This window comes from Lissotriton helveticus, chromosome 2_2 (genome assembly GCF_964261635.1).
Source record: "Lissotriton helveticus chromosome 2_2, aLisHel1.1, whole genome shotgun sequence".
In the NCBI taxonomy this organism is placed as follows: Eukaryota; Metazoa; Chordata; class Amphibia; order Caudata; family Salamandridae; genus Lissotriton; species Lissotriton helveticus.
Genome location: NC_136060.1, coordinates 349,787,932 through 349,814,720, shown reverse-complemented (window position 1 = coordinate 349,814,720; position 26,789 = coordinate 349,787,932). Strand labels below are relative to the sequence as shown.

The 26,789-nt window shown below is 43.9% G+C and overlaps 1 protein-coding gene across 3 annotated transcripts in view; it reads left to right on the top strand.

Annotated features, from left to right (window-relative positions):
• Positions 1-26,789, top strand: part of AFAP1 (actin filament associated protein 1) — a 407,485-nt gene that overhangs the window by 233,844 nt on the left and 146,852 nt on the right. For all 3 annotated transcript variants that reach the window (XM_078678522.1, XM_078678521.1, XM_078678520.1), the window contains exons 4-5: positions 4,432-4,540; positions 20,260-20,471. In XM_078678522.1, coding sequence (XP_078534648.1) covers positions 4,432-4,540; positions 20,260-20,471 — 321 coding nt within the window. The remainder of the gene's footprint in view (positions 1-4,431; positions 4,541-20,259; positions 20,472-26,789) is intronic.

The following is a 26,789-nucleotide window of genomic DNA, read 5'->3' as shown; positions in this document are numbered from 1 at the left end:
TGTAATAAAGCAGATCAAACCTGAATTTAATTTGGAGGAATCAGAGGCCGACAAAGACTTATCTAACCATGTCTCAGCAGTGAGTATGAACAATATGCTCCCGAAAGAGAGTGTGAGGAAGAGGGGGGAATGAAGGGGGGGAACCATGACTATGGTATTATCACCGAGCAAATAGGTAATCATTTCAGTTGTAAATAAAAAGCAAGTTTGGCATATCCATGAAACAGGCGCGTAACCTACAGGTTGTGTAAGCCGTTTCTGCCCCCAGCGCTTTCAACCCAGTGCAGCACGTATCTCTTTTTCCAGAACAGGCACTCAACACACTGTGCTGTGACAGCAAAGGGCTCCTATTCCCCTTTTCTTCAAACCGGCAGGAGGCAATGTGTGTCAGTATTATAGTGGAAAATGTAAAGGCCAGCCATCCTCCACCACCTCGCTCCGCCCTAAGCTTGGTATTGTATTGTTTTATAATTGCATTTATATAGCGCTTACTACCCCTGACGAGGCGTCGAAGCGCTTTTTCGGCGGGTAGCACGCTACTCCGGGACCCATAGAGGATTAGTGTTGAATTAGTATAGTGAAACATGCAAGTACATTTTAAGTGGTTGATAGGTTAGTCAGTTATTTGGATTTTGAATGATAGCAGAAGGATAGAGGAGGACAAAGGTTTGTATTTATTTATCTCTCGCTTGTTGACGCATGCTATTCAGGATTAGTGGTGAATTAATATGGTGAAATATGAGGTAATTTCAGTGGTGGATATTAGTCTGTTACTTGGAGTGAGAAGGATAGCGGATGAATAAAAGGGGAAGAAAGATTTGCATTCATATAGCACTTGTTACCCCTGATGGGTCTTGAAGCGCTTTTCTGGCGAGTAACACGCCACTCCGGAACGCATAAAGGATTAGTGTTGAAAATTATTAAATAACAGTATGTAACAACTCATAACCATTACTACGCATACCATTACATCGCATGCGCTTTTACAACGCATGCGATGTAATGGCTATCCACATCGTTGTGAGGAAACTGTGGCTCTTCCGTTTCCTCACAACTATGTTCACCGCCCCTCAGACAATGCTGGAACTAGGAGAGCGGAACCACGAGGAGAGAGAGGTAAGGGGGATTAGGGGTAGGGGAGGGTCATGCTGTGGTTTGTGTTTCAGAGTAGGGACCGGACTGGGGGGCAGGAGAGGGTCGTGCTGGGGGTTGCATTTTAGGGTTTAGGATAGTGTTTTGGTGTGTGTGTAGGGTAGTGTCGGGGTCATGCAGGGTAGTGTTTGAGTGTAGGGTCCAGACTGGGGGTATGGGGGAGAGTTGTGAGGGGGTCGTGTTTTAGGGTTTAGGGTAGTATTGTGGTGTTTGTGTAGTGTAGGGTAGTGGTTTAAGGTAGTGTTGGGGGTCGTGCTGGGTAGTGTTTGATTGTAGAGACCGACCTTGGGGTCGAGGGAGGGTCATGCTGGGGGTAGTGTTTTTGGGTTTAGGGTAGGGTAGTGTTGTGGTGTTTGTGTAGGGTAGTGTTTAAGGGTTAGGGTAGTGTTGGGAGGTTGTGCAGGGTAGTGTATATGTAGGGGGAGGACTGGGAGTCGGGGGAGGGTCGTGCAGGGATAGTAAATTAGGGTTTAGGGTAGGGCAGGGTAAAGGGTAAAGTCACTTACCTTTCAAACTTTTACCATGAGTATACCTTTACCACGCATGCCTTTGCGTTGTAATGGCATGCGTGGTAAAGGTATAGTCGTGGTAAAAGTTTGTGATGTAATGGTGTGCTGTTGTCATTGACATCGCGTAGTAATACCCGCGTTGTACTGGCATGCATGGTATTGGCATGCGATGTAATGAGTCATATTCCAGCGATAGCGCTGGCGCACTTAAACAGAGGGTGTTCCCTCATTTGCATAGGGCCATGCCCTATGCAACTGAGGGAATTCCTTTGACTCTGCGCCCCACCATATTACAGACGTGGGCGCCGAGTCAAAGAAGCCCTCAGGAGGTGCACTGACAGTGCACCATTTAACAGGTGGCACACTGTCAGTGCGCCTCCTGACAGCAGCCCTCTGCAGGTGGTAAAGGGGGTCCCATGGACCCCCCAGACATCCCCTTGCAGGCGGGTGCAGTCACTGACTGGTGCCGCCTGCACTGTGAAAACACAAAATGGATGCTCTGTGTTTTCAAAGGAATGCGGTGCCCTGGGGGTAACGCGAGTTTGCAGCTGCCCTGGGGGCAGCTTATACACCATAATGGGGCGCAAACAGTGATAATGTGTAATAGGGCCACAGGTGGGCTCTCTGAACTCAATTGAAGGTGCCTAGTGGATCACGAATGGCGTCTCCAACTGGAGGTGGTGCAAGGTCTCTTTCAGCAGTGGGGAGAGCCTTGGTTAGATCTTTTTGTCACAGCCAAGAAAGCTCAATGTCGACAGTTGTGCACAATGGAGTTTCCAAGGCGGCTATTCCAAGGCGGCTATTTTCATCTCAAGTGGTCTTCTGTACGCTTTTATGCCTATACCACTCCTGCCCAGAGTTCTCAAGAAGATTGGGAACAACCAGGCCCAAGTCATCCTTGTGGCTGTGGACTGAGCTCTGAGAGTCTGGTATCACAAGCTGTTGAGCATGACCACCAGTCCTCCGGTTAAGCAGCCCCCTCTGGAGGATCTTCTGTTGCAGCAGCAGGGGATTGTTCTCCTCCTGAACCTGTCAATGCTCCGCTTTTATGTGTGGAGATTGAGCAGCAACAGTTGACAGCTTTCGACCTTCCGCATGAAGTCTGTAATGTTTTTTCCACAGCTTGGCATCCCTCCACCAAGACTGTATATGCCAGCTGTTTGAGCAAGTTTGTTGTGCATGGTGTACATCCAAACCGATGCACCCCTTTCCCAAGTTCTTTTGTTTATCCTTACCCTGGCCCAGAAGGGCTTTGCATTGGGCACGTTAAATGGTTATTTATCTGCCATCTTCACCTTCCTGTGGCTGTGAGAGCACCGTCTCTCTTCAGGTCCCCTATTTTAATAGGTTCCTTAAGATTTGTAACACTTTTTTCCTCCAGCTCCCTTTGTTATGTCACAATGGGACCTTAACTTGGTACTTACTTTTCTAACGTGTGCTCCCTGTTGCCACTTCGTACCGGTCCTCTTAGGCTTCTCACCATAAAGATGGCCTTATCTGGTAGCAATTACATCTGCAAGGATGGTCAGTGAACTGCAGGCGCTGTCATTCCAGCCTCCATACATCTTTGTTCCCAGACAAAGTGGGACCCAAGGATCCTTCATGTCGAAGGTGGTTACCCCATTTCACATAGCCCAGTCAATCACTTTGCCTGCCTTTTACGTTCCACCTCATCCCTCTAAGGAAGAGGAGAAATGTCACCGTCTGGACTGATGCGCATTCACATAGAAGCAACGCCCAGAGGGTTTGCGTGCTCCACAGCTAAGGCTACGACCAATGCGTTAGCATGTGGAATTCCGGTCCTGGACATCTGCCAGGCAGCAACGTACGTCTCACTGCATACGTTCACCTAGCACTACTGCTTGGACAGTTGGTTCCGTCGGGATAGGCACTTTGCCCATTCGGTCCTTCGAGACTTCCTAGTCTAAATCCGGTTCACAAACACCCCCCTTTGGGTTGGTATTGCTTGGATATCTATTCTAACGTAAGGAATCTGTGGCTAGAAGTCTCTATCAGGTAAACAAGTTACTTACCTTCGGTTACGCCTTATCTGGTAGAGACTATCTAGCCTCAGATTCCTTAACGACCCTCTCATCCTCCGAGCTCTGCGAATGGATTAATTGGTACAGAGCTATTCCCTTTTCAGGGCCCTAGTACCCCACCGACCGGTGGTCAGTGTTCTTCGCGGCTCCGCGCTCCTGGGATGAAAAGTTCCAAAAATAAGTGAATCTCAGAAACCTCGGGTGGCGCTTGTATATGCACTGTGCAAGTCACTTCCAGCACCGCTACGCGGAACAGAACACCGCCACTTACCAGCACGCAGAAGTACTGCTCCTGAAAAACAATTGTGCATCAAGTCTGACGCCTGGGTATAATTCTAACGTAAGGAATCTGCGGTTAGATGGTCTCTACCAGATAAGGCATTACTGATGGTAAGTAACTTGCTCAACAGATTTAGGCTGGGGGATGTATTAATGTTAGGAAGAGTACCTCAAAAAAACGTTTTTAATTACTAAGTGCTACGTTCATTTAAACAAAGGTACGGCAGACCTTTTTCATATGAAACCCTATATATATAAATGTGTTACAGGAATTAAGTTATACTGGTTAGTAATTGAAGCAATACGCCTTGGAGTTATATCGGTTGCATTTGTAATGAACGGTATGTCATAAACATGTAAGTGCATTTTACAAAAGTGTTAAAGAAGGTTTTTTCCTGAAGTGCCACTTTCCATTACTTGCTCTTTAAGATTAATGTGTTTCCTTACAGTTATCGGAGAATGGTCCTCCACCATTACCAACCTCATCCCTTCCTGAAGGATATTATGAAGAAGCCGTTCCCCTGAGTCCTGGAAAGGCTCCTGAATACATCACCGCCAGTGAGTAAATCTATAGAAGAGCACTCTGGCCAGTGCTTCTGTTTGAGCTAATAAAATTAAATGGCAGATGCAACCATCATTTATGCATTTTATAATAAAGCATCTAATAATCTATTGCACAGTAAGTATGTTTAATATAGATAGACGCACATGTAATTGAGTGAGGTTAGAAGTGAGCGGGTGAGTTAGGTCGGAGAGCAAGCGCCTAGAGTGTACAAAGCTAATCCTATTGTAGTTCCAGACACCAGTGACCTGCACAGCGGTGGTCACGTGGCACAGCAGTATTGATGACCACCACATAGGGGATGTGGCAGGGCGAGATTTGTGGCTGGGTATATATTATATATATACCCATACCCACAGTGCTAAGGACGTCTTTGGAGAGTCATCTGCTTAAGTAGCAGAAAATCCGAATTCGAGAGTGCTTATACGGTAAATGATATGAATGCTAGGTTAGGTTTCATATGAAGCACATTGTTTACCATGCTGATATTTTAGCCAACGCAAGGGCTGCTTAGGGTGGTTATGGCATGGCCAGGCAATGCTGGGACAGTGAGCAGGGGTTGTGTTGGAGATGTCGGTCACTCGCTGGGACGCTTTCGGGCAGCCATGAGCTTTATAAATTAAATTTCATTTCATTTCATCTCATAGGGGCGAAGGGCAGGCTGTGGAATATCGAGGGTCATTTATTTTTATTTTTTGTGGAGTGAAACCTTGATGTGTAAGAAGGACAGAAGTGTGAGTGGGAAAGGTGAGCACTTTAGGACGCACATTATCCCTTTGTTGTGTAGTGAAGAGCTGATTGACGCTTGCAAGTGACTGTAGCAAGCTGTTGTCAGGAGGATGGAAATGCGGATGAGTTACAGCTCTATAGAGCAGTGGTTCTTAACATGTGGTCCTCAGAACCCTGGAGGTCCGCAAGACCTGTTCAGGGGGTCTGCGTCTGATTATAAAATTCAATATGAGCAGAATAATAAAGTATGTGTACATAAAGAAGCAACATTTAAAGTTTTAAAACACTCTGTAAATGTAAAATGTAAATTGATACTTGTATAGCGCACTACTCACCCGCAAGGGTCTCAAGGCGCTTGTACGAATACCGCTGTGGAACCCATCCTGGCTTTCCCTGTGAGGTGTCCACTCCTGGGCACCCCCAAGGTGGAGGCCAGGCATCCTTAGCGTTGTGGGGGCCGTTGTGGAGATTAAGCAAGCTATTGCCCAGAGTTGCAGAGTGGGACTCCATGATTGGAATAGGCACCGAGGCGAGAATTATCAGGTCCGTGGAATTTTGAGCCAAGACCCGCCGAGGCGGGGAATTGAACCCTGGTCCCGGGCTAGACCTCTGCATCAGGGTCTACCGCTCTAACCATTGAGCCACACTTCTCCACTCTGTAAATGTGAAGGAATTTGAAACTGGAAGTTACAAATTAAGTTGGTATCATTAGCTTGATTGAAGGCACCAGCAGAAGTACAGCAAATGGTATCCAGGGTGAACAACTGGCCACCTCAACTGTAGCAGCACTGGTATGCGCCGAGTATGCATTAGGACAGCAAAAGACAAGTGATATACCAGAGTCTAGCCTATTGTAGCATATTACGTCATCATTTAGAAAGTAAACTACATTTTGAAAGCTCCAGCTTTCCCATTAAACTTTCTATTATCCCTTTGTTTGCGAGTTAAATAAAATATACTATAATTTGTGTATTTGTTCAATGTAAACTTCCTTCAAGGTTTTTGTATATGTTTGTTTTAAAGGTCTATTCGTAGTAGTTGCTTAGGTGGGGGTCCCCGGCTTTCAGCAGTGATTTTATTTTTTTGGGGGGTGGTGGGGGGGAAGGTATACAAAAGTCAAAAGGTTTCGAACCGCTGGTATAGACTATATTCAGAACAGACTCACCTGAAGGCAGTTGAAGAGTTTATTGATGGACAATTAGAGCGGTGATCTTTTCTTTGTGCGCACAGATGTTGCATTGCCTTACTTTTCTGAAAATAAATAAGGTTTAACTGATGGGATCAAACTTTAACACTAATTTCCAGCTAATAGCAGGCTGTAGAAAGAAAATCTTAACCCATTCCGTGGATACATAAATCATTAATTTCTTTATCCTTAACACCTCAATTTTCGAGGCTTACACAAAGATATAAAGTTTGTTTTAAATTACAGTGTGGCAATTTGGTGAAATTGTGATCAGGAAATGTTAAAAGATAACTAAGCATGAACTTAATATCGCATAGTTATTTATAGAAAAGGGTGTCTTTTTATAGTTGTTTGTGTTCGTTGTAAAGCTTGTTTGTGGATAAAGTGTGACCCAATCCATATTGAGTTGAGGTTTGTGTGATTTGATGGGTCCAATGAAAAATTAGATTGTAAAAGTAGAACTAGGTCGACCGTCCACAGTTTTTCGAACTAATATGGCTTTATAGTGCTTTTGACCTACAAACCTACATTTCCCTCCCTGTCTATAGCTTTTAAAACTTCTGTCGGCAGATTCCAGGGTCTAATCAGCACAAAGTTCTGGAGTTCCTGGAATCTGAAAGCACCCCAAATTTCAAGTGATTTTGGCACAGCCTGATTTGATTCACACACTGCTAGATGGAGCAGCTGCAAATGCACTCAGTTAGCCCTGCAGCATGGGAAAGTATGCCATGGCGGGATCCAACTCGTGTACATCTGTAGAACCGCCTGTGGGCCTAATGTATCTATTGGAGTGAAGGCAATGCTTGCATTGACATGAGGGGGCGGTCTTTGATGCTCAAAGATGGGACGGGGAAGGAGACAGGCATGCATCTGCTCGACAGGAAATGAGCAGAAGGCACCCTATAAGCAGGCCACTTTTTTAAAATCTTCAAATAAATGGAATGTAGCTTTCTATTAGGCTGGGGTCAGGAATTTGCCACTGGGTAGTATGTGCTCTACAAGGTTAATTCCTTAGCATGTTAGGATTGTGAGTAAATCTGGTTTGTGTTCCTTTTCAATTTTCAATTTAGCCTTATTGACAGGGATCCATATACGATATTCTGAGGGCTGTGAGCCCACTGCTGTGTGACTGAATTGACAAAAGCAATTTAGGCAAAAACACAAAACACAGAGTCTTGTCCCAGGGCTTTGTTTTCATTTCTAGTGTATTGGAGGCCTACATGTTCTGGGGCCCTTTTACAGCTTTCTTACTTAGTTACCTGGTGCACTTTTAAATACACTGCTCTGCTCCTTTAATCTGCTATGTTACCACTTTCAAAAAGTAATAAAGGTAAAAGTAAAAGAAATTCGCTTTTATCCACACCTACATAACTAACAATCAACTATAAGCATTCTAAAATGTTTCTTTATTTGACATCTTCGGGGTGGGGGGGTTGAGGGCTGTTGTGACATCATTCACTGAAAGCCGCCTGTAATGTCTATAAGGCAATAAAAAGTGCACTGCATAGGCAAATAACGTGGTGTCATTTTCTGTAATGTCACCAAGGCTAAATGTTTGTCACTTTCTATGAAGTCTAAGGTAATGCAGGTCCACTTCAATAAATCAATATTTAAGCGTGACCTCTCAAGGCGCTGAATGTGACCTGTGATGCCACTTGTGCTATCACTGGCCCTTTGGTGGGTTTATGTGGATGGACACGTGCATGGTGTACTCTAATCCCATTCAATGCAAACCTCGCATGTGCATCCTCGTCGCGCACTGATTTGCTCAAGGTTTCACCAGCTGACAATAGCAGAAGTCGGCGCCCGCAATTTCCACACCCAGATGCATACCTTTTTGTGTTAAAACAGGAGTTTGTTCCAAACATGATTTGAGCCAGGCTTGTTAGAAGATCAAGTCCTTTGTAGCCCTCCCATTCTGAGAAGATCTTCAGAAGGCAATAATCTGTGAAGGAGGAACCTATTGTATGTTGCCTAATGATTCCACATGCCTACCCCATAGAATATCATTTGAATTATTGTCCTTGGCATTGTCAGGCTGGCCAGAGCGAAGGCTATTGCTGAGGACCGAGTGTCTTCATGAAGCCAGGGAGCATTATTGTAAGGTGTTATATCCATAAACCATCTATGGATCCAAGCCAGAGCTTTCATTGTTGAATCCGGAAACGATTTAACGCAATATGCTCCATCTCATGGAATATTTACGTGACAGTTGCTTAATCCTCATTTTAATGCACTGGTGAATCCCATAGGATACACTGTGATCCCAGACGTTATCTGTAATAAAACAGAATATTCCATTTCTGATGTCACAAGTAGCATGATATGATGAAGTTATGGTTTGTGGAGTACGTACATACATATCCTCCCGCTGCACGTATGTCCTGAACATAACTTCTTGAAGCAATGCAAGTTTTGGAAGACTAATGCGAGTTTTTTTGTTTAGCTCATACTGCCACTGTGTTTGCTGTGTCTAAGCAATGTAAGTAATATGTGTTAAAGGATGAAAACCAATCTATTTAGGTTGGCATAAGGGCAGTGGTCTTCGTACGGTTGAACCTGCATTGCTTGTCAGTCAGTTTACCTTTTTTTAAAAAATGTTTTACTTGGAGCTATTCTGGAACAGGAGTGAGGCGGAAGGAGTACTGTGTAACGTCCAGTTTTTGTGTTCGTTTCTACTTATGGGTGTTGACGAAGTTGAACTTCATTTACAGATTTGTTTTAATTAATTTAGACAATTTGTAGTGTGCAAACCAAACTTTCAAGCATCGGTGCGCCAAATACCGGCCCCAAACTCTGATAGTATCTCACTTCTTAAAAGGTTGGCAGAAGCATTTTTATTTGTTTAAATCTGGTTTCATTGGTTATACTTTTTCACTTTACCATTTTACAAATGTACCCATTAATTGAAGTAGGATACAACATCCCAGAGTCAAATATGTTGCCACTTGCTGGACATGCTACCATCTTACATGTAGTCACATGCCCTCCCCTGCAGTTGCAAATGTTTAATACATTTAACTGCATCAGTGCTAAGTTTCAAGTATGGGATGGAAGATTGGTCGGTGAAGTGAACCGTTAATTGACAGTGAGGAGCTGTCTCTTGTGGGTAGATTGCCGCATGCAGCCCATTTGTAGCAGCGGTATCCTTTCGTTTCTAGTCCACCCTTTACACATCTGGAGGCGGAAGGGAAAGGTATTGAGGCAAAGCGTAAGTAACAGGAATAGCTTAGCCCAACTATAACAGCACCGGCCCACCCAGTCTGTTCATGTAAAGGTGTCATGCACTACGGAAGCCGCTTATGTCATTTTGCATAAACATTTATAATATGTACCATATGACCATCGCTAGGTCGGTCCATGTAAAAAAAAAAAAAATAACAACCAAAAAACAGTACTCTGTAATGGGAAGTCCTCAAACAACCTCTGCTCTGGTACTCCCTCTCAGCTGTTACATAATTGAAGCTTTGTATTTAGTTGGGAATCTATTTTAGGTTTTGGGTGTTTGTTTTTGGCCCCTGACCTCAAGTCACTCAGTCCACGAAGAAATGGCCTGTCTGGCGGGTGTTATTAAACGCAGCACTTCTTGCCAAACTGTGATTCGTGTGCTGTTGAACCATTGTAAGCCAATGGCAGCTTGAAATGAGGGTATCTCATGCTGCTGAGAAAATTGTAAGATACTATGTTTTAAATCATTATTTAGTGGATACCTGTATTATTCCATTATTCCCATCATCTTGGAGAGTAACCAGCCATGCCCTTTTCTATTTTGTATTATTTCCCTTATACAAAGTTGTGGTTCAAATTTGGAAAAAAAAGACTCGTAGTATAACACTTTAGAGCTAAAGGCTGTCACATTTGATGGTAATTTATGTATGAAGTAAGTTGAAGCACCAAACCGTAAGTTGCTCTTTCATCAAAGATGGGAAATTGGAAAAGAATGCATAATATAAATTACTTTTGCTGTCTTATGTTGACCCTGTACTGTATCTCTCCTTCTCTTTCTCTCTCTGGTCTTCTCTTTTTCACTTTCTTGGTCAGTTTCTTGCTTCCTGTTGAAAATCAGGACCTGTTTGCAGTGTTCCCCCACTTTTTGCCCCATTTGAGACCCCTGGGTGCTGGTTTTCTAACTCTGGGAGGGCACTGGACTCTGTTAGGCAGACCCAGTGCTATGGTGAAAACACACTTAGACAACAGGGAAACATCTACATACACTAGGGTACACTTTGGGTTAGGGTACACCAATACCTCCCCTATAGGCCTTAGTACATAAAAAGGCAGGGAATTGAAACTACCTTTAAGTCCCTAGTATATAACGGGGCATGGCAGGTTAGAAACCAGAGGCCATTCTGCACTTGCATGTGTGCACTGCTGAAGCCTGAGTTCACCTTAAAAGCAGCTCTGTGTTGCAGGACTGCTTTTAAAATGCACATTTTGCCCAAACTCTACTTTGGTGTTCTGGGCTCTTATAAATTAGTAAGCTAAAATATTTGGCCTTATTAGGAACCTCCAGGGTCCCCCCTAGGTGTCCCAGGGGTTGGGGGCAGGTATTTATAAGAAGGGTCCTTATAAAATGGTGTTATATGCCCTGGGGTTGGTGAAATTGCACATTTCACCCCCACATGGCAGTGAAGTGCTTACCAGAATCGACTTTGTGCTAGGAGCACAGTAGAGTGAGGATCTGCAATATTTTTACATATTCAGAACCCCTAAAGTCTCCCATAGGTGTTTCAGGGGTGTGGGGTTCTATAGGTGCAGGCAGTGTCCTTATAAAAGACGTTTTATAAGCCCTGGTGTTGGAGAAATTGCTCAATCATTTTTCCCTTTGTAAATCCCCAGCCACATGGGTTAACATGACAAAAAGTTATTAACTAATAATTCCTGCTAGGAGAATCATTTCATAATCTTTATTTCGATGATTGTTCATCATAAAAGATACACAAACAGTACAATCATACAATGTTAAAAATTAGTATTACAATATTAAAAAACTACCACAGTTAAAAGAATTAAAACTGTTTCAGTCAGATACTCAAGTTGAGCGCAATCTTCCTAATTTCGAAGGGCTGCATTCAGACAATAGCGCCTCCTATGCCAGACAGTGCCCAAGTATTTTGCAACAGCAAACACAATGTTTTCAGCAAGGTCAGATTTAAGCACCCTGTAAGCCACCAAGCACTCGGTGAAGCCTAAGTTTTTACACAAAGGTACTATCCATTTCTTTCTCGCACCACTGTATGCTGGGCAGAAAAAAAGGATGTGGATATCTGTCTCTCTATCAGCTCCACACCCAGGGCAACTAATCTCAGTAGGCTTACCCCACTTGCTTGTGAGGGCACGAATCGGTAGTGACCCGTGCCTCCACTGCACATAAAGCTTCCTTATAGTGGGCGGATAGATAATATCTAGGACTGGTTCAAAACAGTAACAGTCTTTAAAGAGCAAAAAAGACTCAGTGCAGGACCCCATATTTTTATTTTGCACTAGTGTCGCTAGTTTGTGGTCATAGTAGATTTTTGCCAATCGCTTCTTGGGCAGCACTGGACAGGTGATCATAGGGTTAGACCATACAGTATGTAGCCCAATGCTCTCCAACCCCTAGGAGAATCATAAAATACTATTCAATAACTTCCTATAATGGTATTGATAAATCCAACAATATGGTATTGTTGAATTTCTCCTAAAGCGTACAGACAAGAAGTTACACAACTTTCTTTTCTGTATGCCAAAATTCAGCCTTCCAGTGATCAGAACTGATTGGTCAGAGTTAAGTGGAATAGCCAGGCTGCTATGATGAGGTAGCCCATGGGGGGTTAGCTGGCCATTCTGGCAAGGGAGGGTTCTGCTATATAGGAATGCCAGAGCAGGGGGAAGGGTCGTAAAACATCTTCAAAGAGAGGAGGGGACAATGTAAGTCAGGTCGAGTAACAGCCCTACCCTCTGAACCCAGCCATGTGGAAGGATTGAGCAGATGTAAGGGTGTAGGGCTGTATGGAAATGAACCATCCTGGAGGGGGGCTTAGCCAGCTCTTGTATCTCTGCTGAAAAATCAGCCATGATGAATTTTGGAGAAATGGTGCTCTCTGGAAGAGGGGTGTTGCCCTGCCCCTCATTGGACAGGAGTGCCCTCCTGCTTGACCCAGAGAACTTAGAATAAGTATCTGAAAGGGGCAGCGCCTCTCAGAACTGCTGCTTGAAACAAGAGGAAGAATGGCCCCTGCTGAGAAGTTTCATTTGCACCAACCAGGCCCTGCACTCTGAAGACTGCACCTGCTGCACAATCTGGAACTACAGCCCTCTGGACCTAACTTGCTTCAAAAGGACTAAATAATGGAGTCCCTGCAAGCTACAGTTTAACAGAGCTCACCAGGAACATCACTACCAAGAATCCTCAGCCTGGAGTACTACAAGTAGACTTATAAGGGTTTCTTCAAAGTGGATTGTGGTAACTGAAACCCCAAACTTTTAAGGACCAGCTTGGAGCTTCCAGACCCTTAGGGGTACATTTAGACACTTAGGGACCCTTTGGGGAACTGCAGGAAGAAGTTCCAGAAGCTTGGAGAACTTTGGAGTAACTTTGAAAAAAAACTTCATAAGTGGGCAGACTCGACCTGGCCAGCCAAGCCGGGGACCCTCAACGGCGAGCCGGCCTGCTGTCCAGGTTTGTCCCACTGAAAAGCTCCAGCGGTCTGCTTCCCAGAATTTGACTGGGAGTGAGCTGTAACCCCAGCCGGCGAACCCTCACCGAAGCTGACCTGGTGAAGAGCATTGAGGACCCCTTGAAGAAAAAGCTCCGTAAAAGTTTCTAAGTCCAAACGTAGGAGAGGTGACTGGGACCAACCGCGAGAGTCAAGCCACCCACCTTCAACTGAGCGCCATCTCTGGTTCATCCCGCTGGAAAGCTCTGGAGGTCTGACTTCCATAAGTTTGACCGGGAGCTTGACGCAGGCAAGCCGGCTAACGCTCAACAAATCGGGACTGACTGAGAGCTTTGAGGTACCCCAGGAAGAAAAGTTCCAGAAACGTTTCTAAGTTAGAAGGTAAAAACTCTGTACGAGACCTACTGCAAGGGTTAGCTGCGCAGGTCTCCATCGCGGACAGCCTGAAACTTTCACTGTGTCCCGGCCTATCGTAACCATATGTCCCGATAGGCGCTAAAGGGTTTCTATGTGTTATACAGTTCTACATCTTGAAAATATTTCCTATTGGTTTTGGATTTTTATTGTGTGCTGTCTCTTAATTATTTACAGAATTGTTGTTTTTAAATGCTTTACATACCTGTCTTTGACGTTAAGCCTGCCTGCTCACAGCCAAGCTACCAAGGCTTGAGTATGATAATAATTTTCTAAGACCTATTCTGAGCCCTAGACTGCGTTAGTGGCCTTATTGCCGGTGGCATATATACATTTGCCACTACTAATAATCCACTTTTTAACACTTTCTCAATCTCTTTTTCTGTCTCGCACTCTTTTTCACAGTCTCTCTCTATTTCTCTTGCTCATTCTTGTGGTCGCAATCACTAGTGGACTACCTTGTAGAGAGACTACCTGGAGCAAGCTTCACAAACGGAAGCTTGGCTTTGAGTGAGACGTTTGCGGCTGTCTCATGGGAGAGTGCTGATAAGAGATGCGGCTTTTGGATATGCAAAGAAGTACATTACTAGGAACCAAAAACTGCTTGCTGAATGAGGATTTCTGTATGATTGTTATAGTATGTTCAAATATATGAACACTGCTGGCGATGCTTGGTGTGGGATTCCTCTCAATAAACAACCAATGGAATGATTAGCGCTTTCTGGCCTCCATAGAGGCGTATTTTGTGGACATATCTATAATAGGGTGAACAGCAAAACAAACAAGATGATGGACGGAATGTTGCTCAATGGCAAAACATTCACCCCCAGTCACAGATCTGGGTTTAATCCATCGTTATTTTGCTCACCAAGCCACCCCAGTTCAGACATGGCCATATGCAAATCAGTCTTGACCCTGTGCCTCATGGGAACAGTCCAGCCCGAACTGCCAAGCCATGTCTTTCCTGGACTGGAATCAAGCATCCTGGGACCGGTTTCTGGCTATCAGCCGTCTTCAGCCAGGATAGCTTGACTCCAGTGGCGTAGTGAGCAAGGGACCCACGTCTGGGCATACCCTTCCCACATAGGGTGAACAGCAAAACAAACAAGCTGATGGACCGAATGTTGCTCAATGGCAAAACATTCACCCCCAGTCACAGATCTGGGTTCAATCCATAATTATTTTGCTCACCAAGCCACCCTAGTTAAGACATGGCCATATGCAAATCAGTCTTGACCCTGTGCCTCATGGGAACAGTCCAGCCCGAACTGCCAAGCCATGTCTTTCCGGGACTGGAATCAAGCATCCTAGGACCGGTTTCTGGCTATCAGCCGTCTTCAGCCAGGATAGCTTGACTCCAGTGGCGTAGTGAGCAAGGGACCCACGTCTGGGCATACCCTTCCCACATAGGGTGAACAGCAAAACAAACAAGATGATGGACGGAATGTTGCTCAATGGCAAAACATTCACCCCCAGTCACAGATCTGGGTTTAATCCATCGTTATTTTGCTCACCAAGCCACCCTAGTTCAGACATGGCCATATGCAAATCAGTCTTGACCCTGTGCCTCATGGGAACAGTCCAGCCCGAACTGCCAAGCCATGCCTTTCCTGGACCGGAATCAAGCATCCTAGGACCGGCTTCTGGCTATCAGCCGTCTTCAGCCAGGATAGCTTGACTCCAGTGGCGTAGTGAGCAAGGGACCCACGTCTGGGCATACCCTTCCCACATAGGGTGAAAGCAAAACAAACAAGATGATGGGCGAATGTTGCTCAATGGCAACACATTAACCCCCAGTAACATACTGGGGTGAATGTATGACATTGTTCTGCATTCTGTCCATCAACTGTTGTTTTTGCATTTGTCACCCCGAGTGGGACGGGTATGCTCAGACGTGAGTCCCGTGCTCTCCACACCACTGGAGTCAAGCTATCCTGGCTGAAGATGGCTGATAGCCAGAAACCGGTCCTAGGATGCTTGATTCCGGTCCAAGGAAGACATGGCTTGGCAGTTCGGGCTGGACTGTTCCCATGAGGCACAGGGTCAAGGCTGATTTGCATATGGCAATGGCTGAATTGGGGTGGTGTGGTGAGCAAAAAAACGATTGATTTAGGCCCAGATCTCTGCACTGGGGTGAATGTATGACATTGTTCTGCATTGTGTCCATCAACTGTTGTTTTTGAGTACTATAATAGGGGCAGTAAAATTGAACGGTCAGTAATTACTTGTATGTTGTGAAATATCAAATAGAGTGATTATTCCACATGGTTTTCCATCTGGAAACATACCTGGGCACTGCCCGAGCGGTCTGCCCCTTGGGAAAGCTGGGATTTTCATCTAGATTTTCTTACCCATCTCTAGAATCCCGAAACAGGTCGACAGGATCTTTTTCCCTGTTCTAGAAGTATAAAGGAAGATTTCTACTACAATAACTTTGAACAACTTTACAATTGAATCCAAATTAACTCAAAGGACCACTGATTACAAACTGAAATTTCAAAGGTTTATTACAAAGCCAAAAATAGTCGGACATACAAGCATCTCAGCAAAATATTTAGAAAATAGACTGCCACTAATACAAACATAATCCTACACAAGATTCTCAGAACAGTCCCTGCTTGAAGTTTGGACTGCATTTACAAAAGGGAAGGAAAATGATTAGTCTGTCCCTACACTATTCTAAAGTAACATCCCTACTTAACATTCCCTTCAGACCAGAGTAAAGGTGTCAGCAGTGAAGACTTCCAAAGAAGTACATTCACTTCCTTTAGGTAGATAGTCTAACTATCGAGCTCATTCTAAGATGCTCCTTCTTACACTCACTCTGTCAGGATTATGCTCCACAGGATCGGTCGTTGCTATATAGGGGTCCACCTCCAGATGTTACCAACTCCCTGACTACTAACAGGGAGTTTGAACCATCAGGCGAGGGGAAAAAAGGAGGGGAAGGAACTGCAGGGATAAAAGGCTCTGAAATGACATAAGCAAAATAACACAGTTACACACCACTCATAATATAAGGCTACTCTCATATAGTCTCACTAAAAGGAATTGTACATCAGGGAGCAATAAGCATTCCTCAACAAAACAGATGCAGGAATCTGAACCCATCATATGAAATAACCAGACACCATAACAACTAGGAATCGCAGGTATAGGGATAATCCTAGAGGAAGGCAGTTCGAAGAACAAAATAAAGAAAACAAACGAGGACTGTCTACAACACAGTTCTAAAGGTTCCCCATGTCAAGTTAGGATCCAAGATTATTGTTCCTCCTAATTCCTTGGAGTCTTTGCATAGACAATGTCTGAATAAGAACCAATACAACACCGTAGTCTTAGGAATTGTACACACGGTAATTCGTAGCGACCCACTACTGAACTCCGCTGTACTGGTAACCTTTTATGTAGGCAAACATGAAAATAAAGGATTCACGGTAACGTGTGGCCCTTCCAGACACACTTCGCTCCGTCCGCTAAGGGACTATAAGCCTATAGTCGAAAACTCAACCAAACACGGTAGCGCGTGGCACCTACACACCGCGCTCCGCTGTGTTCAAGACAGTAATCGGAAATGTAATTACGGCAGCGTGTAGCAATCACCACTATGCTCCGCAAAAGGATCAGGAAGCAGGCAAGCAACAAGAACGGTAACGCGTGGTCGGCCGACACACCGCGTTCCGCTCTACCCAGACGCGCAGCCGCGCACCAAGGACTCACCGCACAGAAGTCTTCAGGAAACACAAGGTTCCACCACACAGTGCCACAGGTGGAACGGAAGAACACCGCCCGGAGGAACTAAAGCATCCAGGACGCCGGGACCGAAATAACAGGAAACAGAATTACACGCATCCGCCTCTGCGCGTGTCATCATTAAATACCTCCCTATCGCCAAGAATCATGGGAGTTGTAGTTTTAACAGCCAGGTTGGCGCTCATGATCGTGAAACCTGACACACTCTGCCCTAAGTTCCCCAAACTCTCTCTACAGCTTCCTACATCCTGCTCTGTCAATTCCCTAACTGAAACTGCTCTCCACCCTCGGGTGCTATCCCTAATACAAAATCCCCAAAACAGTCGACACGCCCAGAGGTACGCCCCTCTGGCAGGTGAAGATCTTCAGACTTTTCCAGTATGGCACCTCTCTATCAAGCGTCCGTTGGTGTGTCCTTGGGTCCCAGGCACCTTCCTCGCTAAATGTTGCACTCCCAAATTCTTTGGCAGCTCCTCTGCTCTTGCGCCTACTATCCTAACTCCTGAACAATGGAACCTTCTACCTAGCGAGCCTTGTGGCCTTGCAATTACAAGCTGAAATACATGGGAACATCTCTGCAAACATTCAAAGTTACAATTTAATTTTTTTGCTAAGGACAGATTTTCCCCCGAAGAGAGAAAATCTTTCCTGCTCGACTACGGTAACAAAAGACAAATACAGTTAGGCCTCTACTGGCTTCAGCATATCCAAGGCCTTTGCATGTTTGAACGCAATTCTAATACAACATGACATTATATTTCACCACTATAGAGCATTATTTATACTTTCAATGTAAGCACTACCTTTCATATTAAAAGCCTACGTGAATTCACTCATTAATAAACATGTGTATACCTCAAAAGCATTTCATTAGTAATACGACATTTCACATATGATTATATTTCTACATTAGGCAATACTGCATTTCGATTAAAACACTACCTTAGCCTCTGATTAATAAACACATCATTACATCATGCTGATTTCCAGCCTAACGTTAAATTTCTAAACTACTTTATTAAACCCTCTAAATATATGGGTGCTGACTACTCGGGATTATGATGCACCCCTACAATTTTCAAAATATGGTGCGCTCTCACCCTGGTGGCACGAGTTTTGGGGGCGGCACTTCCCTCTAGAAGTCTGTAAAAGGATCACACCATCAGGAAAACAAAGAGTTGCTCTGAAACATCGAGAGTATTTATAAAAGATAAAAAGGCTAAGAGTATTCTGCCATTGCTTGAAAGAGTGGGGAAGCATGCACTAATACTCCTTACTTGAAAGCTGAGGACAAGCATGTTGTGAATGAAGCAAGAAGACTTGGCTATGTGCAGTTCGTGGACAGATGCTGTTACAAGGGGCCACAGCGAAGCAAAGCTGCAGCACTTTTTGTGCAGTACTTCAGTTAGGGGGAATGCTAGTTTTTCTAGCTAGCTTTAACTAAGCAAACTGGAAAAGAGCAGGGAAATGCCTGAATATATTGCCAGAAATTTGAGTGTATTCCTCATATTACCAGCTGACCAAGTCAGGGTCTTGTTTTAAAAAAAAATAATTTTGAGTGGGAGCTTGGGCATCTGTGTGATGGCTGAGCATGTGTCGTTGGCCCTGCTCGGCATCTGACTACAAGCAGTGCGGTCTTTGGAGGTACGTGATGGAAAATTCTCTTTTCTGGTTGCCAATTCTGGGCATTCAGATGATGGAGCACTCTTGGTTTGATTATTGGTTTAGACAATGGAGTTAAATGAACAGTGGAAGTGTGCAATGTTAAGGGTTCATAGACGGCAAATAGGTTGGACATGCCCAGTTGGTATTAGTCATGATTGATCTTGTGGGATATGCTGATGCTTTACTGGGACTGACCCTCCTGCCCAAGTATATTGAATTATTCTAGTCTAGGCGTTGCTCACCCTCGTACAGCAACAAATTGTAAAAGTACTGAGGTTTAATTGTGACAGGATTGTAGGTCTTTCATAAAAGTAATGAGGTGCGTGTTGCTGCATGGACAATGTGTTTATCAAATCAGACCTGTGACTCTGTTATTGCTATGGAAAGACATGTAATCCTGTCTTCATACAGTCAAATGAATTAGAACTTTTGCGATAGGGCAGTGTACGTTTTAAGTGCTTGTAGTTTTTGTTGACCTCAACCAGGATATAGAGTTCTATAGGCCCAAAGAACTTCTAAAAAGCCACCTTGAGAAGGTCTTTGGGGAGGCAACTAAGACAAGCATCAAACAAGTGTTAACTTAATTGTGGCTGAAACATTCCAAAGGTAATAATAGATGTGAGCTGGCGTTTACAAGGAATGGATTTCTGGAATTATAGTTGATGTCCTGGCAGCGAATAGTAGGTAGATTGTCAGTCAGTCAGGCAGAGTTGTGGCCTGGGTGCAAGCTGTCACCTCAGTCTCTCTGGACGCAACAAAGATTGGAGCTTTCTTGGGTCTGCATTCTTGGTGCGGACACTTGTCTTGATGGAAAGTAGTGAGCACCAGGTTCCTTTAATCTGGCAATGATCATTTAACTGTAGATGCTCTTAATATGCAGCTGTTGCATTGCCATAGGTTTGTTCTCCTGGAAAAAGACCAGGGTTACTTCATACTAAATCCTAATATTGAGGTGAAATTTACTAAGTCAGTAATGTCTGGTGCTTGTGGAGTATGAAGATGCATTGCACATTGTAGATTTTGAGTAGCATTGTCAGGAAGGAAGTAGCTGCATTTTCAATTTCCATTGACGAGCACGCCATGTTAATTATTAATTTTCTCCCTTAACATAGGCAAGATGCCGTAATTACCTGACATGACTTTAGTTAACACTTGTTAACTGTGGATCTTAAATCCAATATCTTCCGCCTCGTATTTATCGTGCTTTGCTGTTCTGTGAGTAACTGCTTCTGAAGAAAGGCTTAAACACTACTGCCGTCTATCAGTATGTCTTATTGTAGTTCATTGAACCTTTTCTCTTTCCTTCCAGATCATGATTCTGATGCCATGAGCAGCTCCTATGAATCTTATGATGAGGAAGAAGAGGATGGCAAAGGGAAGAAGATGAGACTCCAGTGGCCATCGGAGGAAGCCTCAATGGACCTGGTAAAGGATGCCAGAATCTGTGCTTTCCTGCTGAGGAAAAAGCGATTTGGACAATGGACCAAACTCCTTTGTGTCATCAAGGAAAACAAGCTCCTGGTAAAGCATGACCCATCTTTCGCTTCTTACTTATGAGCATAAACAAAAGTAGACTAAGGGCCTGGCATTACTAGTGTATCTGATTAATGTGTCTGGTTATCCGCGTGAAGGTCATACATTTAGGAGTGTGGCTTAACCTAGCCCAAGTGCCCACCCATGACATTTCATGTCTTATAGCCCTGTCATAGCGGCCTTTAGACAAATGTAGACTAAACGATCTCAGACGAATATTACGGATAAACTAAAAGACATAACTACTAACATGATGTGCAGCAGAACACAAAATGTGGATGTTGTGATCACATCAACCAGATCCAGAAGTTAATTCGCATTGATAAAGAGAATACGCTTGACCTGAGGTATGCACACAGAACGGTACACCTAGAGACATCTGTTTTCGTAAACCTAAACTGACATATAAGCACTCAGCACATGTCAACAAATGGACACACATGAACACACCCAAGTCAGTAGTTATGAATAACCGTGTGCAACAGGAAGCACTGGTGGATTTACAACAGTGGCACAAGATGTTGTATTAGATGTGCACAAGTGTGGTGTACTTCAGGGCTGACCAGAGTGATCTGCCCTGATGGCGTACTCTAGCATATAGTACACCGTTCACAAGAACGCTCCAGTAGTGCACCTTAGGGGAGCGGTTGTGATGCTCATCAGGGACAACCTGGTCATGTGCTTCTGGAGACCAGTTGTACAAACGTCTTGTAGGAGCCCTGGGTGATGTCTCGCATGAGCAAGGGATGATCTCCCTCAGTGGTTGCCAGTAATGCGCATCATGATAGCACTGGGTGATGCTCCTCAGCCAAAGCCACTGTGATGTTTGTCATAGATGTCGTACCTTAGTAATGCACTGTACTGTTACGGGACACAGGGTAGAGGGCATTCTGGGGATAAAGGGTTATGTGTAGAACTCAATGCCCAATGGAAGTTGTCTTGGGAGAGTACCATCTGTTCCTCATGAGAGCACAAAGTGTTGTGAATCAGGAAAGTACTGGATTTTGTTGAGCTTAATCGGTTTAGGGCGAACTACACAATATCATGTACATTAAGAGGGGGGATGCTGATCTGCAGTGGAGGACACATGTCAATGTACATTATGTGGTGGGGACAGCATGATGTGGGTGATTTATCATGTTTTCCCATGTTAGTTATGCTCATCTCATTCAACCCTGTTTTTAGGTGTTGCCCACAGACCGCTTCAGTGTCTCTTGATGATCAGACCTATTGTATCGAATGTAGACTTGGAGTGGGCTTTGTGTCCGACCCTTACTTAAGGTTTATTGCATTTCTTGTCTAGATCAGTTCCCTGCACCTAATTTAAAGGCTTCTGTAGCAACAAAAGAAACGCCGGTAATCTTCTTGTTGGTTGGTTCTTTATTAGCACAGGAGAATAAGTTGAACAGCAGACAAAAGTCGTCTCAAGTAACAGCTCCAGAGATTGTTCAATGAATACACACATAAACAATACTAGATCCTAACTTAAGGTTCTATTTTAAAGAGACATACTACACATCTTAAAGAGATCTACTACAGTGACATACTGCATATCTTAAAGTGACATACTACAGCTTCCCTCCCTATTCTTGTCTTTGTGCCACCCAAGGAGTGTTTTCTTTCTAGCTGTGTTATGATTTGATGAATTCTATCCTTCTACTGCTGATTTCATTGCCTTGGTTTTCTCTCCCTCCGTGTGTTTCTCCCTACGCCTCTCTTCTTTGGGCCCTCCATTCTCTTCATAATTTAGTACTTCTGGCATCCGCTTGTCCCTCCTTATACTTGCAACGCTAAAAACCGATCATGTTTGGAAGATTGTGGCTGGGATGGTCACGTGTGACATGACCCATTTTGCAACTAAGCACATTAGAGCATGGATTAATTACAAAATACATTAATTTCTACTTTTTGAAGTTAATTGTTAAGGTTGCTTCGATTTGCAGCTTTAAAACATTTGCTTTTTTGTGTTTTATGTTACACTTTCACTTATTTTTATTTAACCCCCAGTTCACAAAAAAGTTCAATGGCAGTACATGGTGTACTGACGAGAAGGATCCCAAGCAAAACATCTCTGTAATGTAGTGCGCAAAAGATAAAATCGGTCATGACTGATTTCTGTGAAGTCTGCATTTCGCTCTAATGGTGTACCAGTGAACAAATGAGCCGTCATACCAATTAATCATACAGAAAATAAATTAAATTATTTTAACATGACATCTGCAGCTCAACAAATCAAACCTCCATTATTTCCACTTGAAATGTTAGTGATTCCTTATTTCTATGCCGTCGAAAGGAAATGACATATGAATGCAAAATGTGAAAATTATAAAGCCAAACCGAACAAGCAATGGCAAAGCCAATTAGTCTAAACCTTTATGTGGCCGAACATCTTTGACCTCTTTGCAAAGCTTGTTTATTTGTGTTTGTTGGCATTGCAAGGAAAGAAAGGAAATGGGATGTGGAGGTCAGGGGCAGATGAATGTAAATAAAAACAAGCCTTGGTAGCTGTCTTTGAATTGTTTTTCAATAGTTTAACATTGCTTTATGATTCCAAGATGCCTGGCATGCTTAGAACTAATTTGTGGGCCATCCTGAAATGGTACAACACTGATACAGAGAAACAATACTCTTCTAAGATTGCCACCCAGTAAACCTATCATTGTGTGGCCATCGTAGAGGGGTATTGTGCATACGCTATAATTGCTGTAGAATTTGAAGAGGGCCAACAATGCTTCTAAACATGTTGACCATTTTGGAATTGTATATGTACATTTTCAAAAACAGTAATGGAGCGGAATGTGGAGCACTGTAAAGAGCAGCATGACAAATAAACAGCTTGGTAGCAGCGTGTATTTTACGTCTGGAATTCCCACCGCCTCTTCCCGCCCACTCCCACCAAAATAAAAAAAAACTGTTGCAAAATAAAACCAGCGCTGGCATTGAAGTGGGCTAATTTTTCAGCTAATTTTCACATGCCCACAGGGTTAGAAGTAAAATGTGAATAGTACTTGGAGACCAATGGGCAAAAGCCCTTGAATATGCATATCTGTGTATGTGTAGTTGTATCTAGATTGATAAATATTGATATGCATGTAATGTGCAACTTATAATTGAATAAAGGGAGTGGTCCTGATTCCCTAGAGGTGAAGCCTTGAGTGGGTCATGCTGCCCCTCCCGTCCTTCAAAAACGGTAATAAATAGTATATTACTCTTTCTGCAACTGCATATATTGTTTAGATCATGCTGCTTGATGCCATGCTGTTCTTCAAGTGCATTAGCTACAATACAGGTCATTGAGCAGACCAGGAGCAGAATTCCATTGCGTAGGTTCATGCAGTGAACGTCCAAAAGCAGCAAGCAAGGTCCACAAGGTACAGAAGCTGGAGCTCTACTGTGTTGAAGCTTGGGATTTGACCTTTGCACTAAAAAAATAAATGCCCAAAACAGCATTTATTAATACCCTTGCTCCATATAACATGTTTTATTTGGCCGTATAAGTTTCACTTTCATGGACATGCGTACTATTTATTGAAAATAGTATACATGCCGATGTGCAGAGTGTAATATGCTAATATTGTTGAGTGCTGATTAGCTCTAAATAATAAAAAATATATAAAATAGATTCATTTTCTCTGCTATGACATAGTCCTACAAATTTCTAATCTACAATGTGGTTCAGTATTGCCATCTAATAGTTCTGATGACATAAACCATGAGGCGAACAACAGAGTGGTTGGTAAATGTCACCAAAGACCTGAGATGCAACACAGGACCATATATCTCATGCTACCAGTTATGTATCAGGTTTATTTTGATGTTGGTTGCAGAGAGCTGTTGGATGTCGTATATAATCAAAAAAAGGAAACCAAAATGCTGTTACAAAAAAAAGGTTATTTTTCTTTTTGTATTGCACCATAACATACGTTTGAAAAATCCCCTGAAATTCACTTAAAACATAAGTTACTGAAATTTGCAAGTTTTGGGGTTTTGACCATAACACACTCAACAGCCAGGTAAGCCAGAACTCCCACACTAAATGTATTGCTTATGACTTCACAAAGTTTATACCAATAAACAACTGCACCTAAAAGCAAAATCTAATTAAACAACACATACTCAAACCAAGAAATTATACCACATTGACTGTGGTCTCCTTCAAAGTGGACTGGGTAATGCGCCTTGAGACCCTCACGGGTGAGTAGTGCGCTTACAATTTCCTGATTGATTTGATTGGTTGCATAGTTGTTATACCTGGCATCCGTGGCTTGGTTTTTCACTAGTGTTTTGCCTTCAAACTTCCTTTTTTTGCTGCCTTTAGGACTCTGCACACTTAACCGCCGCTGCCAACCAGTTCTAAAGTGTGTGTGCTCTTTCCCTAAAACATGGTAAAATGTGCTTATCCCCTATTGGCATATTTACTGTACTTTGAATTCCCTATTAAAGCCCAGTACTTGTAAATTAAATGCTACCAGTGGGCATGCAGCACTAATTGTGCCACCCACTTAAGTAGCCCTTTAAACATGTCTCAGGCCTGCCATTGCAGAGCCTGTATTTGCTGTTTAATCTGCCATTTCAACCTGTTGCCAGGCCTAAACCTTCCATTTTGATATATTTAGGTCACCCCTAAGGTAGGCCCTAGACAGCCCCAAGGACAGGGTGCAGTGCATTTAAAAAGATGGACATGTACTTTTACTTTTTGCATTTCCTGGTGATGAAAAACTCTTACATTTGTCTTTCACTACTGCAAGGCCTCTCTCTCCCATAGGATAGCATTGTACAGGCGCTGCCTGTGCAGGTAACAGCGGTGGGGCGGTGTAAGGGGGGATTTCGAGGGACGATGCAGAAGGAAAATTCATTATTTAATTTTCCCTCTGCATTGTCCCTTGAAATCCTCCCTTACCCCGCCCCACCACTGTTACCTTCATGGACCACGGCTGGCATTGGAGTTGCCTTATATCATTCCAATGGGAAGAGATAACTGGTTCATGTTTGGTGTCTCTTGAATCCTAATTTAGAATCCTAATATGGTAAAGTCAGATTCTAAATTACAATTCTGAAAATGCCAGAAAGTTTGCATTTTCCTACCATAGCCATTTAATTCCTGCAGCGTATCTCTGGTCAGATGACTGGGTGTAGCTGGCATTTGGGTTTTGTGTATTTCTTCTAGACAGCCACACACAATGGGTGCATAGGTCTGACTGGATGGGCCATCACTGACCGGATAGGCCAGAGGAGCTCTAACAAACCTCATTTGCACCTAAACAAGCTGTGTCCTGTCTCCACACAAAGGGCTGCATCCAGGGCAGGGAAGTCAGGGTATCTGTGCACTTCACAGGCACAACTGTGTATAAAAGAAGGACCTCCAACACCACCATCGGTACACTTCTGGACCTGTAGATACTCTGCCAGGAAGAACTGCTGTGCTGCTACAAGGGTGCCAGTCTGCTGCACCACTCTCCTGCACTCGTGCTTTGCTGTGCTGAGCTGCTGCCCCCCGGTTTGGGTGAGAAGGACTGGACCTTTATCTCTTGAACCTAGAGTGACTCCAAGAGCTAGTTTGCTGTCCGCCTAATCCGAATCCTTTGTGACATAATAGCCTTCCAACAACCTTGCGTCTGCACCTGGACTCTACCATCTGTGAGTCTGCCCTACCAAGTCGTTCATCCTCAGTCCTGGACCCTTGTAAGTGGGCCTAAGGCGCCTTTCCAGCCACTGTGGTAACCAGTGGAACTAACGTAACTCCGCAGCTGCGAGGTGCAACCCTGAGCAGAACCGACGCATCTACACTGCTAGGTGGATTGGACCCTTCGCAAAAGAATTTCAACGTACTCTCTGGGCAGGCCCTCTTATCGTCATTGACGGCAGCCTTAATGACTCTACTGGACTCCGCATCCCAGCCCCCCTGAACCGGCGCATCGCCCCATCTGTACATCACATCGCCGACACTGGACTTCGTATTGCAAGCCCAGTCAACTGGATCTTCGATGTCAATCTACAGGACCTTGCCTTGCAGCATTTCAAAACAGATGCATCGCCTCGGCTGCGCGTCGCATCTTCGACAGAGCTCCCCACATCGCTCCCCAAACCATGATCGAAGTTACTTTTGTTCAGCGGACCAAACCGTTCCATCACGGTCAATCTGAACGTGTGACTTTGTCATGATCCGGTGCGACCAGATAATCACATTTGGTGCTTTATGCCCTTTTGGGGCTATTTTCCCTAAAAACTGTAAAATTCAAAATCTCCGGGTCTACTAATTTAATTTTCATCGTTTTGATCTTGTTTTATTTATTAAATTAAACTCTG